General features: G+C 38.5%; 1 protein-coding gene across 3 annotated transcripts in view; it reads right to left on the bottom strand.

Annotated features, from left to right (window-relative positions):
* antxr1b (ANTXR cell adhesion molecule 1b) overlaps positions 1-15,654 on the bottom strand; it is a 73,131-nt gene that overhangs the window by 23,680 nt on the left and 33,797 nt on the right. Inside the window, exons 11-15 of one of the 3 annotated variants that reach the window (XR_015501526.1) lie at positions 10,548-10,617; positions 7,239-7,431; positions 1,336-1,431; positions 667-1,077; positions 425-619 (exon numbers count right to left, since the gene is read on the bottom strand). Coding sequence is in view for 2 of the 3 variants with exons in the window: in XM_087271380.1 (XP_087127506.1) it covers positions 1,033-1,077; positions 1,336-1,431; positions 7,239-7,431; positions 10,548-10,617 (404 nt within the window). In the remaining variant the exon portion in view is untranslated. Of the gene's footprint in view, positions 1-424; positions 620-666; positions 1,078-1,335; positions 1,432-7,238; positions 7,432-10,547; positions 10,618-15,654 lie in introns of those variants that run through there. The other 2 variants (XM_087271381.1, XM_087271380.1) reach the window with 2 other exon arrangements.

Below are 15,654 nucleotides of genomic sequence, written 5' to 3'. Positions count from 1 at the left end.
AATAATTATAAAAAAAAAAGACAAATGCAAAACCACATTCTGCACACATTACAAGTCCTGGCTGGGGAGGAAGAGGATACGGGTACTTGACTGGCCTGCCTGCAGTCCCGACCTGTCTCCAATAGAGAATGTGTGGAGCATTTAGAAGCACAATATATATATATATATATATATATATATATATATATATATATATATATATATATATATATATATATATATATATATATATATATCCTCATTTCCTTTCTACAACTATCTTTGTCTGGAAGAAACCCCCCTCCTTTCCTTCTTCCACCCTTATCCAGAATGGGTGGCACAGTGGCTCAGTGACTAGCACTGTTGCCTCAAAGCAAGAATACCAATGGCGTCGAGTCCTGGCTGGGCTATCTGTTTTTTTCTGTGTGGAGTTTGCATGTTCTACCTGTGTCCGCGTGGGTTTCCCCCAGGTTTCCTAGTTTCCTCTCACCATCCAAATATGCTCTATATTACAGATAAAACAAGCCTAAATCTTTTTTCTAATGTCCTACTCTCAGTAAGTTCACCTTGGCCTCAGCAGTGGAGGAGTTTGATATCGACCTGAGCTCAATTTACCCTCGCCCTGTTAAAGTGGAGAGCCCTGGGGCCCAAGGATCCCTTGAGCTCAGGGCTCTCTCCAGGGACAGCATTCCAAACAAGCAATGAAAAATTCATGAGCTAAGTGTGAACTTTTTAAATGTATTTTAAGTGTTGTGGAAAGGAATGGCAACATTACAAAGTGGTAAATGCTTTACTGTCCCAATATTTTTTAAATGTGTTGCAAGAACCAAAATTGGAATACGTGTCTAAATTAAATAATTAAATAATGTTTGTAGAATTATCTGCAATGAAGTACAAGTCAAAGTAAATTTAGAAATCACTACTTTCTTTCATTTGCGTTTTCCATACTGTCCCAAAATTTTCTGATTTGGGGTTGCAATTTAGACTGGTAACATCAACAGGCTCAAAATTCAAGAAAACATGAGTAAACGACCAAAAAAAGATCTCTCTTACCGAATCGTCATCCATCACGGGTGGCGGCGGCGGCTCACGAACGATCTGTTGTGATAAGAAAGATAAGAGACTTTTACAGCTCTGCGTACCACAGGAAACGTCTTTGAAGAAATGGAAATCAGATTCTGATAAAAAATATTGCTTTCAAAACTTCATCTCACTTCTTAGCAAGACTTTTTCCGTGGCTCTGATTTTCACATTCATTTGCACATCAGAAAAGACATCACTGGGCTCAAAAACTACTTGAAAACCACTTTTCGGCATCATAATGACTGGATTTTTGAGCTCCGGTGCGAGACTCACCACAGTGCAACAGAGCGGCCAAAACCACCAGAGAGCCGCCACAGCGATCAGCAGCAGCAGGATCAGCAGAGCGATGGCCAAAAACGTCCCGTCCGTCTGGTGGACAGAGCAGAAACACAGATCCAGGACCAAGATCACGCTCCAAACCAAACAAACATTGAATAATCTTCCTAATCATGCCACACTCCAACCTCTCTGGATGGGGTTCCACTCAGATGTTTGCGGTGTAGTGTGAATATTAATAGGAATTGCTGCCAGAAGAATTTTTTATTTTTTTTTAAACCATGTCTTGATCTGGGTGCGAGTGACTAAGTCAGGAACCCTTAAAAAGGTATCACATATTCAGTGTATTTTTTTTTAAAATCCCTGTCTGAGGTCAAATACGGCATCTCACAAAACATTTCAGAGGCATATTTCACCTTGAAATCAACGGGAAGTATTTCTCGTACTCGCTTAGAGATGAAGATGCAGTCTGTTCTATGAACTCAAGACTTTCCTTTTGGAGTAGTTATTAATGGAAAACTGTTCATTCACAGCATAAAAAAGAAATAAAATAATTCTGACGTCTTTGAATTGACTTCGTTTCTTGCAATAAGTAGGGTTTCCTCACAAAATCTCAAGTTATTTCATTCATTCATTTTCATTCGGCTTTGTCCTGTCACGGTTCAGTGAGGGGAAGAGTAGCGAGGACTCAAATGCAGAAAACAATGGGTCTTTATTAATGATACAATTAAAAGGCAAAACAAACTACCCCAAGGGGGAAAGCATTAATGAAACAAATAAACAAACAAAACAAACTAGACTGGGTAGGCTGGCAGGAATCAGGACTGGAGGACAGGACAAGGCAGGAAACAATGACGAACTGGCACAGGACAGCAGACATGAAGAGAATATAAGCAGAATTAAAGTAATTTACAAACAGGTGTACATGATATACTAATAATGGGTTTACAAGGAGGGTGGGGCTAGACAATAGACGTGAGACCACATCACACAGAGACAACACAAGCCATGCGCTTACATGAAACGAGACTAGAACACTCAGCCAATGAGAGAACTCATTGACCGCATGTTCGTATGACAAGACAAACACAAAACTGAAGCACACAACAAAAGCACAAGGCCACAATGTAAACACAAAGCCACATGCTTAGACAACAGACATAAGACATGAGCACACGATAGATGAACACCTCACCGTTTGCTCACATATGCACCACGCATGTTTCATCTCAGTGCCAACCAAAGCCGAAACCAACTAGACGGAGACATTGAGAATGAAACAATGCGATGCCGACAGAACAAAAACCAAACATGAGTGCGAGAGCGCGAGTCCCAGATACAGACCGCATAAAGCAGGAGCACGGTCTGGGCGCACCCACGACGGTATATACATATATATACATATATACATCATATATGTAGGCCATTGGCATACAGAGATACACACAATGACAGAAAAAGGACAAGACAGAGCTAGTGTCCGGCCTCTGCCACCAATACAAGAATTTACAAGACCTGAGTGGCAGAACCCTGACAAGTCCCTTTGTTTATCAGGGGTCACCACAGCATTTGTTTTACACAGCAGATGCTCTTCCAACTGCAACCCAGCACTGGGAAACATCCATACACATGTACACTATGGCCAATTTAATTTATTCAAGTCCCCTATAGCGCATGTGTTTGGACTGTGGGGGAAACCAGAGCACTCGGCAACCCACACCAACATGGAGAGAACATGCAAACTCCACACAGAAATGTCAACTGACCCAGCCAGGACTCGAACCAGCGACCTTCTTGCTGTGAGGTCACAGTGCTAACCACTGAGCCACCGTGTCACCCTGATGCTATTTCTTGAATGTAAATCCAAAAAGTAACAGGGGTAATTCAGGGGTAGTTAATGTGTGGGTGCTCTTTGGATAAGGGATTCATAAAGGTAAACAATGAAATCATAAATCCAAGGCCCTCAAAGTAAATTAAAAAGTTCAGAAGCCTTTATTAACATGACTATTCATTAAAAACAGCACTATTTAAAGCAGTGGTTCCCAATGATGAGGTCGGGACCCCCTGGGGGGTCATTTGTCGATTTCAAAAATCCTAAATAAATTTTGGTCACATGCATAATTGAATATTAATCAGATGATGTCATTATGCTGCTGTGCTATCAGCCAATCGTTGCATTGCCGATCATGATTTTGAGGATCGATAGATCTGTCCTTCACAACACAGGCAGTGATCCCAGATCAGTTCATTCAGACATTTTAATTTGATTCGCGAACTACGCGAACCAAATTAGCCAGAGATCAGTTTTCAAGATTTAAAGATCCTGGATCTGCCAAATCATCTTAGATCGTTTAAGCATGGTACGATGAACAGACCCCCATTATCCAATCACAAGGCAAAGTTTAGTGAGTTTTTTCTTTTTTTTTTGTTATTGTTATTACAATTATTATTGTTATTGTTATTTTTTTATTGTTATTCATCAAGGAATTAACTTGATAAATGTGCTTTATTCACTAAAAATACCATTTAAACATCCTCCGTTAGCTCAACCTGAGTTTCTTTCTTTTGTTGAACACAAGAGAAGACATTTCGAAGAATGTTGGAAAGCAGCAATTGTTGACTTGCATAGCATTTTTTTAGTTCCTACACTGTAAAAATATCTGTTAATTAAGAGTTTCCGTAAGTAAACGTTGTGTTTTACGTTTTGTTTACGGTTGTGAATTGCATTATGGGATCATGATCTCTGCTTTGTCGACTTTTGATGTTAAAAAATTCAACTCCACAGTTTACCAAAGTGACTTCTATTAAGGGCTGTGCAATTAATCGAAAATCCGATTACGATTTTGGCTTCTAACGATTATGAAAAACCATTAATCGAGATAAACGATTATTGCATTATATTCCGCCCCCTTTCCAGTTGTACACATTTGTTGCTCTTAAAAGCGTGAAAGACCACATGCTTTATATATATATATATATATATATATATATATATATATATATACATATATATATATATATATATATATATATATATATATATATATATATATATATATATATATATATGTGTGTGTGTGTGTGCGTGTGCGTGTGCGTGTGCGTGTGTGTGTGTGTGTGTGTGTGTGTGCAGACTGTGCACACACAGTCAGATGCATGCGGTCAGCATTCGCTCTCATTCGCACACTGAGACGAGAAGACCAAACATCTAAAGTCATTTTAATGTGAGCACTTTATTGGTCAAATAGGTGTCAAAACGCGGTGTTTAGTGATTATTCATATAAACCTTCATTTGTGTGATTAACAAACTAGTTGAGAATTAAAAGACACGTGAAAGAGAAACCATTAAAGTAAAAATGTGCACATCCTACTGCCGCCTGTTTTTATGCTTATTAATCAAACAAAAGGAGAAAATTCCTCAGTGCTCTTGACTGAAGGACTTTTGTAGCTAAAGTGTTTTTCTTACAGTGAAGATGCTTAAAGCACTTTTTTTTTTTATATTTTTATTCTATTGTATTTATTTCTCTTTCCTTTGCAGGGTGGAAAATAACTGCATATATGCAATTATAGTCAGAATTATTAGCCCTCCTGAATATTAGCAACCCTTTTCCTTCCCAACATCTGTTTAATGGAAAGAAGATTTTTTTCCCAACTTATTTCTGAACATAATAGTTTTAATCACTCATTTTTAACAACTAATTTCAAACAGATTCAAAGTGCGATTCAAAGGCTTAATTAGTGTAAATAGGCAAGTCATTGTATAACGGTAGTTTCTTCTGCAGACAAGCAAACAATATATTGTTTTAAATAATTAAAGGGGGCTAATAATATCAACCTTAAAATGGCTTTCAAAATATGTAAAACTGCTTTTATTCTAATCAAAACAAAAACAAATAAGCCTTTCTCCAGAAGAAAAAATATTAGAGGAAATACTGTTAAAATTCCTTGCTCTGTTAAACGTAATTTGGGAAATATTTATTAAAAAAATGAATAAATTCTCAGGAGCGCCACTAATTTTGACTTCATCTGGTAATCGTTTTGAATAATCGTGATTATGATTTCTCCTAAAATCGAGCAGCCCTACTTCTGTTGACATTTTAGTCGTTTGAAACAACATAATACATAAGAAATTATAATAAGTCAAGTAACAGAAAATGTGCTGGCAGTTTATTAGGTTTCTGTATAGTAATATACAACACCAACCCAGACAATTTAGCAGGTCAAACTAATAAAAATGTTCCTGAAAGTCTTTTTTTTTATGTTACTGTTTTCAAGGTTAAAACTTGGAGGAAAGATCCAAATAAACAGAAAAATAAAAACAAGAATCACTAAATACAGAAAACGGCCAATTTACTGATATTTTTACAGTATATGGATGTCAATGATACAGGTTTCCAACATTCCTCAGAATATCTTGCTTTGTGTTTAACAGAATAAACCCAATCGGTTTATAACCACTTGAGAGTGACTAAATGAGTTTGCATTTGTTTGGGTGAACTGTCCCTTTAAGAGTATTTTCATCCAGCTTTTAAAAAAAATTAAAAATGTGCATAAATAATGCTAATTCTTCTATAGGTGAAATGCGACCTGAAGGTGTTTGCATGAGATTGCACATAAAGTGATAACAAGACCCTATCACATTCACAAATTCTGCTCGTCAGCAACAGTGTTTATTTAGTTGACATGCTGCATGTCGGCCTCTCAAATCTACTCTCTCGCAGCAAAGATTGCTGTTGTAACTGTATGAAGGTAAATTGGCTTGCAAATCTGAACATGAGAACTTGTGCCTTTGTGTGCAGTTGGGGATGTTTACATCCACTCTGGGGGGATTTTAAGGCTTAATTTGGCCACAACTTTCTCTGTTTTTCAGCAAATAGAATGCTTTTTGGTGACAAATCTTATTTTTACACATATTTTGGGAAAATTCTTTGAAAATACACAATGTACTCTGGACAAATTTCCCACTCTTTTACCCTTTACTATACATGTTTTACTCTTTGGGGACTGTTTTTGCCAACCCAAGCTCATTCTGAAAACGTAGTCCCGCTGACGTTTCTGGAGGCTGCGGGGCGATGTGACGCCGTTCCCTTTCGCGCTTGCCGGCCGACCGCCTACCTCCTTGTGGAGGGCTTCCCCGCTGCAACCCGTTTGTCCACTCAGCTCATCGTGTACGTCGGCAGGCTCGAGATGCAGAGAGGAGTTGACCACGGCGACCGGTTTCGAGTCCGGGGAAGAGCGTTTCCAGCAATCGGGTAAGACAAAAACAGAATCCCAAAAATTAAGTGAACGAGTTTTGTGACAGGGTGAGGACGCGGTAAAATCCGAAAACGAGGTAGGAAAAAAAAAAATCAGGGCTTTTATTTTTTTGGACGGATTTTGTAAACTGTAGCTCGGGTTTAGGGAAGTGAGTGGGCGGGCGGGTCGATCGGTAAGATTGGTTGGGTTCAGGGAAGGAGGAGGGTTGGCCGGTCACGCAGTCAATCATCCGGCCAGTCGGATAGCGGCCTCCGGCGGGTTCACGCGAGAACATCGCGTGCGTGAACCATGCTCGCGAGAGGCGTCTGAGACGCGAAATTTTTATTAAAAAAGTGGACCTTTTTGCAGTTATACGCCTTCGTTTCTATTTACATATGAGGTTTAAGTACTGCATTTTAGTGACATTTTAAGCAGTACTTCATCTGCTGCGTAAAAACGGGCTGGATAAGTTGGCGGTTCATTCCAATGTGGTGACCCCAGATTAATAAAGGGACTAAGCGGAAAAGAAAATGAATAAATATTAACATGACAAGTTCTCCCAAGTTCAAATTGGCAAGCTCTTGAGTTTTGCTACTGATTTCCCCTCGTGTTATGGCACCCCACCAGAGGAGCGTTAGTTTGTAGAGTAGTACAGGAATACTGACTGTGTTCAGAGGGCAGACTGAAGATGGAGCTGAGCTAGAGGAGGCAGTGGCTCTGCCCAGTGTAACTGTGGTTGTGGGTCTGACACTGCTGTCCGGCGGGATTTCTGTACTCACACAGCGGACGGTCGAGATGGTCACAGAGCTGGAGATAAAACTCAGGCCGTTGTTCATACTGACATGGAGGGAGGCAGACCTGCAAATTAAAAGCACATTCATATGACCATATTTAAATGAATCTGCCTTATTTAAAGGGACAGTTCAGCCAAAATGTAAATTCTGTTATCGTTTATGACAGTGGTTCCCAACCTGGGGGCGCCAGAGTTCACAGGGGGGGCGCGGGAGAGGATAAGTATTGAGGTAGAAAAAGGCATAAAAATGCTCCACTATTATAAAGGACTTTGCAATTAATCGAAAATCCGATTTAGATTTCGGTTTCAAACGATTATAAAAAAGCATTAATCGAGATAAATGATTATTGCATCATATTTCGCCACAGTTGTACACGTGTTGCTCTTAAAAGCGCGAAAGAGCTTATGTGTGTGTGCAGCACGATCACGCAGTCAGAAGCATGTGGCCGGTCAGCATTCACTCTCATTCACACACTGAGACGAGCAGAGGAGCGCAGACATCTAAAGTCATCTTAAGGTGAACGCTTTAATGGTCAAATAGGTGTCAAAACGCGGTGTTTAGTGATTATTTATATTAACCCTCATTTGTGTAATAAACAAACGAGTTGAGGATCAAAAGACGTGAAAGAGAAACCATTAAAGATACAGCGCGCTATAATCCTTCTGCCGGCTGTTTTTATCATTATTAAACAAACATAACAAGAAAACCCTCGCTGGTCTTGACTGAAGGACTGCTGTAGCTTAAGTGTTTTTGTTACAGTGAAGATGCTTAAAGCACAGTTTGTTTCATATTTTTATTCTATTCTATTTATTTCTCTTACCTTTGCAGGGTGGAAAATAACTGTATGTATACAGTTGAAGTCAGAATTATTAGCCCTCTTGAATATTAGCAAACCTTTTCCTGCCCAATTTCTGTTTCATGGAATGAATATTTTATTACCTTATTTCTGAACATAATAGTTTTGATATCTCATTTCTAATTACTGATTTCTTTTTGTCTTTGCTATAATGACAGCACATAATATTTTACTAGATATTTTTCAAAACACAAGCATTTAGATTAAAGTGCAGTTCAAAGGCTTAATTAGAGTAATAAGGCAAGTCATTATAACGGTAGTTTATTCTGCAGACAATCAAAAATATATATTGCTTAAGGGGGCTAATAATATTGACCTTAAATTGGTTTCAAAATATTTAAACCTTTCTTTATTCAAGCTAAAATAAAACAAATAGAAGAAAAAATATTATAGGAAATACTGTTAAATTTCCTTGCTCTGTTAAGCATAATTTGGGAAATATTTATAAAAAAAAAAAAAAATCTCAGGAGCGCTAATAATTTTGACTTTAACTGGCAATGGTTTTGAATAATCGTGATTACAATTATGACCAAAATAATCGTGATTATGATTTTTCCCAAAATCGAGTAGCCCTACTATTATATATGTATTTTTAAGTACCAAAAAAAAATCTAAACACATACTTAAAATTCCAACATAATAGTGAAAATAATTAAAATAAATAACTTTAAATAATTATTTAAATTTTGCTCACTCGCTCAATCTGCTTGTCAACGTGTCGTAAAGGCAAAATCAAAACAAAAATGGCAGACAAACGTAAATGCAGTGATTCTTCAGAGGCGAAGAAAAAGATTAGACAGTATGACAAAGCCTACCTAGATTTTAGTTTTATTGAAGGCCAAGACAAGTTAAAACTGATTAATTAATATTTTCTATACATATTACTATATATTAATATTACACAAAAACACACACACACACACACACACACACACAAACACACACATATATATATATATATATATATATATATATATATATATATATATATATATATATATATATATATATACACACAGTACATATGTGTGTGCGTGCGTGTGTGTATTTATATGGTGGGGGGGCTCCAATGTTTGTATATGTTCATGGGGGGGGCCCCAAAGAAAAAGGTTGGGAACCACTGGTTTATGAATCTGCAAGGTATTAAAAACTTCTAGAAATGTCTTTGTTTGCAACACAAATAACCAGAACAGCATATTAAGTAGAACATTAACCATGAGATCCAGTGCTAGTTTACATCAGCGTATCTCCATCATGGCCAAACATGGTAACTGATCAAATCGCAATGCAAGTGAAAACACTATAATGAATTTGAAGCAGCAAATACCTTAGATAATTATTTGGTAATAACTAGAATTAAACATTTTATAAATAAAAAGTTTTTTCTGTACTCTCAGAAATAAAGGTACACAAGCTGTCACTGGCATGGTACCTTTTCAAAAGGTACAAATTTGTACTTAAAGGCTTCATATTGGTACCTCAAAAGTATATATTAGTACCTAAAAAATTGAAGAGGAACACTTTTCTACTTTTTAGGTACTAATATGTACCCTTGAGGTACTAGTATGGACGAATTTGTAATATATTTTTAAAGTTTTAAAATGTGTCTTGTTAAATATACAGTTAATGTTAATGCACAGGATAACAGGATACATATATACATACACTCACTCACTCACCGGCCACTTTATTAGGTACACATTACTAGTGCCTGGTTGGACCCCCTATTGCCTTCAGAACTGCCTTAATCCTTCAAGGCATAGATTCAATAAGGTACTGGAAGTATTTCACAGAGATTTTGGTCCATATTGACATGATGGCATCACGCAGTTGCTGCAGATTTGTCGTAATGTGAATCTTCCATTCTACCACATCCCAAAGGTGCTCTATTGGATTACGTTCTGGTGACTGTGGAGGCCATTTGAGTACAGTGAACTCATTGTCATGTTCAAGGAACCAGTCTGAGATGATTTGTGCTTTATGAAATGGTGCATTATCCTGCTAGAAGAGCTGTCATGTCAAGAGCTGAGTTGCTGTCATGAGATTAGCTGATTATAAATTTGCATTAACAAGCAGCTGTACCAAATAAAGTGGCCAGTGAATGTGTGTGCGTGTGTGTATACAGTATATATAGTAAAATATAAATTTGCTTTTAATATGTTTTACAATGCTTTATACTGTACTGTAAATGGGTTCAATTGAAAGTAATATGAATGAACTGGGCATCTTTTTCTAATTTGCATTTTGGCGTGTCTGTTTGTCTTTCCGTGCGAGCTTTATTTGCTGGAGCTGAAGAGAAGGTTTCCACCATTAGCAGTACTTACGTTCCCTCCTCCTCCAGTACAGGCGCTGGGCAGAGCAGGTACGTGTCCTCCACTAGCAGAGGCCTCTTCACTGCAGACAAACAACACAAAGAGAGAGTCTTTCAGCTGCATATCAGCCATTTTGTTTCATTTCATCTTCATGTGTTTAAGGATAATTGAACAGGAGCTCCACCTGAAGCGCATTGAAAAGTAGCTTCACTATGAAAAACAGTTGGGGTCATGGAGGTTCTTTGTCTTTGTTAAGTTTTGTTTGGCAAAGATGCTTTAACTTGGTCAAAACCAACATTGAAGGCATTTATCATTTTACAGCTCTTTTTAATTTTCTGTAAAACATTCTTAATATACAGAATGCCGGCAGCTAGCTCTCTGCTACTCTCACATGATCGCCCACTGAAGCTAAGCAGTGCTACAAACAGTCAGTACCTGGATGGGAGACCACTTGGGAAAGCTAGTTGCTGCTGGAAGTGTTTGTGAGGCCAGCAGGGGGCGCCCAACCTGCGGTCTTTGTGGGTCCTAATGCCCCAGTATAGTGACAGGGACTCTATACTGCTCAGTGAGCGCTGTCAGTTGAATGAAATGTTAAACTGAGGTCCTGACTCTCTGTGTGTCAGGGTTCTGCCACTCTGATCTTGTAAATTCTTGTTTTGGTGGCAGATCTCGGATACTACTCGTGTCTGGTCCTGTTTCTGTCTCTGTGTGTGCGCGCGCACCGTCGTGGGTGTACGCAGAGTGTGCGCGCTCCTGCTTGACGCGGCCGCGTGCGCGCTCTGCGTCCCTCAGACGCGTGCGCTCTTGTACTCGTGTTTGTGTTTTCGTCTGTCAGCAGCATGGTGTTTCATTCCCAGCGTCTCAGTCTTGTTGGTTTCGGTTTTGGTCGGCGCTGGGATGAAGCATGCATGCTGCATATGTGAGCGCATGGTGAGTGCTTTCATTCATCGTGTGCTCGTGTCTTGCGTCTTCTGTCAAAGCACGTGGTTCGGTGTTTACATTGTGGTCACGTGCTTTTGTCGTGTGCTTCAGTGTTGTGTTATGTGAGCGCATGGCTTGTATTGTCTCTGTGTCATGCGCTCTCCCGTCTATTGTCTAGTCCCACCCTCCTTGTTAACCCATTATTAGTTAATTGTGTTCACCTGTGTGTCAATTTACTTTTTGCTTTATAATCCCCCTCATGTTCTCAGTCCTTTGTCAGTTCGTCGTCAATATTACTCTGTCTTGTTGTCTCCAGTCCTGTTTTGTCCTGCCAGCCCTGTCAAGTTTGTTTTTGCCTTTTTATTAATGTTTTCCCCTTCGGGGTAGTTTTGTTTTGCCTTTTATTTTTATTTGTAGTTTATAATAAATATTCCTTCATTTTTCTGCAATTGGGTCTGCACTCCTTTTTTTCCCTCACCGACCGTGACACTGTGGTCATTAAAAATCCCAGAATGTCCTTCGAAAAAGAGTAGGGGTTTCACCCTGACATCCTGGCCAAATTTACTCACTGGCCTCCCAACCATCTCCATATCATAATTATTCATATTCGTCATAATGTTGCACCACACAAATTGAGAAGTGTGTAAATGTGATGATTTAAAAGCATTTTTTGACATTAAGATTAAATGTTAAATCTTAACACTGTTGAAAACGAATATTAAAAAAATGTATATATTAAATGTGGAAGATTTTTATTTGTGTATATATAGTCAGTGAAACACTTTTCAGTGTTTATTAAACTCATTTGCTCATTGTCTGTTTTCTTTTAAAGTCTTTAAACTTAATTTTGGGCGAGGCAGTGGCGCAGTAGATCTGCAGTCGCCTCACAGCAAGATGGTCGCTGGTTCGAACCTCGGCTCAGTTGGCGTTTCTGTGTGTAGTTTGCATGTTCTCCCTGCCTTCGCGTGGGTTTCCTCCGGGTGCTCCGGTTTCACCCACAGTCCAAAGACATGCGGTACAGGTGAATTGGCTAGGCTAAATTGTCCGTAGTGTATGAGTGTGTGTGTGAATGTGTGTGTGGATGTTTCCCAGAGATGGGTTGCGGCTGGAAGGACATCCGCTGCGTAAAAAAAAACTAGCTGGATAAGTTGGCGGTTCATTCCGCTGTGGTGACCCCAGATTAATAAAGAGATTAAGCCGACAAGAAAATGAATGAATGAATGAAACTTAATATTAAGCCTTGAAGGGCCTATCATTTTCATGGAGCATATAATTCAATAAATATAGCATAAAATTTAAATAATATAATTTAATAATTCATATAAAGCATAAAGTTTAATATCTGTGAACATATTAATTACATAAAATTTACATATGCACTGGATAAAATATTTAGCACAGCCTTGTATGTTACACTTGAACAAGTAAATATATTCATCCTAAAGCATTAAATAAATGTTGTAGAAAGCCCAAATGTAACTTTCTCAATCATCGACATATTTTAATTTATTTTTTGATTGTATTTCTTGAAAAGTAATGCTTCAATGAATGATTTGACAGATAGAACCTTATAATTCCAAGCGGAAAATGACTTTTCAGAATGAGAAGGTTCCATCTGCATTTACCGTGTTTCTTTTACTCCGAGTAGCAAATGTAAGAGAGCTTTGATAATTTACATTTAGAGAATCCTTGGGGTCTCTGTCATGTTATGCATGAAACAGAACTGTCACACACATACTGTTTGCTATATGGATTGTAAAAACTTAAGCTCAATATCTCAAAATCATTCAGACTGCAGATAGAACCTTATAATTCTAAGGTGACGTTTTGTTGTCAGGACTTTTTGTCATATCAGTTGCTACAGCGTAAGACTTTTATTGCTGTTTCTAATAAACAGATCTGTAATAAACTAGATTTTTATTATTTTTGTTTCACAACACTGACAGCATTTAATGCAGGACTGTTTTGGGTGGTTACTGGATGTTTGGTTACTGGCTCAAAACGCAAAAGTCCACCCTCAAGGTCTCCATGATGGGTTTTTCAATGCATATGAGTCAAATCCCTCTCGTATTGCAAGGCTAAGGAATTTTGTCACTTAGTTTTTATATTAATCATAATTTGAGGTATTATTCACACCGACAGCACACTTTCAAAAACCCCCTAACTCTGCGGATGACTAACAATCCTACGCTTGCCACCACCATCACCACTAATAATTATTTTCAGTATTTTTTTACCATTCAGCTTCAGCCTAAAAGTCAAGGGCAGAATTTTTCATGCTCTCTCCGCATGAAAAATGAGAAACTGGAAAATGTTTGACTCCAAAGCCTATTTACCCTGGCCTAGACGCTCACACACACACACACACACACACTGGTGAGTCGAGCTGTGCATTCCCCGTGCCATCTGATATTCTTTAAGTCAAACAGCAGCTGAGAGAGGAGGACAGAAACACAGGAATCATCCAAATCCAGCATTCCAGACACTGTGCGTTGAGCCGTTTTATTAGTTACCCGCTGTACTAAACAGTTATGCAACTGTAATACGATGGGGAGTTAAATCCAGTCATATAGTCTCAACTATTTAAAATCATTCACCTCTATTTATTGAATTGATTTAACTTTCTTTACATTTGCAAAGCAATGAAATACATTTGACAGTATATTCATTCATTCCCTTTTCGGCTTAGTCCCTTTATTAATCTGGTGTTTCCACAGCGGAATGAACCGCCAACTTATCCAGGTTATGTTTTAGGCAGTGGATGCTCTTCCAGCTGCAACCCATCACTGGGAAGCATTCATACACACTCATTCACACACATACACTACGGACAATTTATCTTACCTAATACACCTACTGTATAGTGGAATTGTGGGGGAAACCGGAGCACCCAGAGGAAACCCATGCAAACATGGCACCATGCAGCCATACATTTTATAGTTAAAGTTTATATTTAAAGTATAAAGTTGTGTGGTAGCAGTGTGTGAATATAATCATATATTTTAATACACTTGTTTAACTTTTTTTTACATTTGCAAAACAATGAAAGACACTTTATATTTAAGTTCTGGTAATATTTTCCATTGTGTGTGTAGATGTTTGTGCACAATATAATTCAGCCACAACTTTAAGAACTAAAATCCCTGCTAAAAAACTGCTTAAACCAGCCTAAGCTGGTTGGCTGGTTTTAGCTGGTCAATCAGCTTAGTTTTAGAGGGGTTTTGGCCATTTCCAGGCTGCTTTTCTGCCATTTTCAGCCTGGTCTTAGCTGGTCACCCAAATTCAGCTTTTCCAGCCTGGTTTAAAGCTGGGCATGGCTGGTTTTGGCTGGGCTCGCAGCCTGGCCAAGCTGGTTTTAGCTGGTAATCTCAGCTGGAAACCAGCCTGGAATGGCCCAAACCCCTCTAAAACCAGGCTGGTCAACCAGCTAAAACCAGCCAACCAGCCTAGGCTGGTTTAACCTGTTTTTTTTTCAGCAGGGTATCATATCATCAGGGGTGGATTTAACCAATAAACAAGGTAAGCGGCCGCTTAGGACCCTAGGACAAAAAATGTTTATGCATATGACTCAAATCCCTCTCGTATAAGTCTAAGGAATTTTGTCACTTAGTTTTTATATTCATCATAATTTGAGGTATTATTCACACCGACAGCTTACTTTCAAAAAAGAACCCCTAACCCTGCAGATAACTAACAATCCTACGCTTGCCACCACCATCACCACTAATAATTATTTTCAGTATTTTTTTTACCATTCAGCTTCAGCCTAATTCAGCCTTATAATTCAGCCATAACTCAAAGAACTAAAATCCCTGCTGAGAAAAACTGCTTAAACCAGCCTAAGCTGGTTGGCTGGTTTTAGTTGGTCAACCAGCCTATTTTTAGAGGGGTTTTGGCCAGGAAGGGAATCATATCATCGGGGGCGGATTTACCCAATAAGCAAGTTAAGCGGCCGCTTAGGACCGCTTACGACCCCCAGGACAAAAAATGTATCATAGTCAAAGCCTAAGTCCTGTAATGCAAAGAATAAACCTTTCATATGCATTTTGATGCATTGGCTGAACTCTATTTACATTTACAAGAAAACAATCTAAGACACTTGAACGAAAAGTCCTAGTAATATTTTCCATGGTGATAGAATGTTCGTAATAAAATTCAGTCATAACTTAAAGAATTAAAATCATTTGATTAACCTATT

Source organism: Danio rerio, chromosome 10 (assembly GCF_052040795.2).
Source record: "Danio rerio strain M-AB ecotype USA chromosome 10, GRCz13ab, whole genome shotgun sequence".
NCBI lineage: Eukaryota > Metazoa > Chordata > Actinopteri > Cypriniformes > Danionidae > Danio > Danio rerio.
This window is presented reverse-complemented; position numbering and strand designations above follow the sequence as displayed.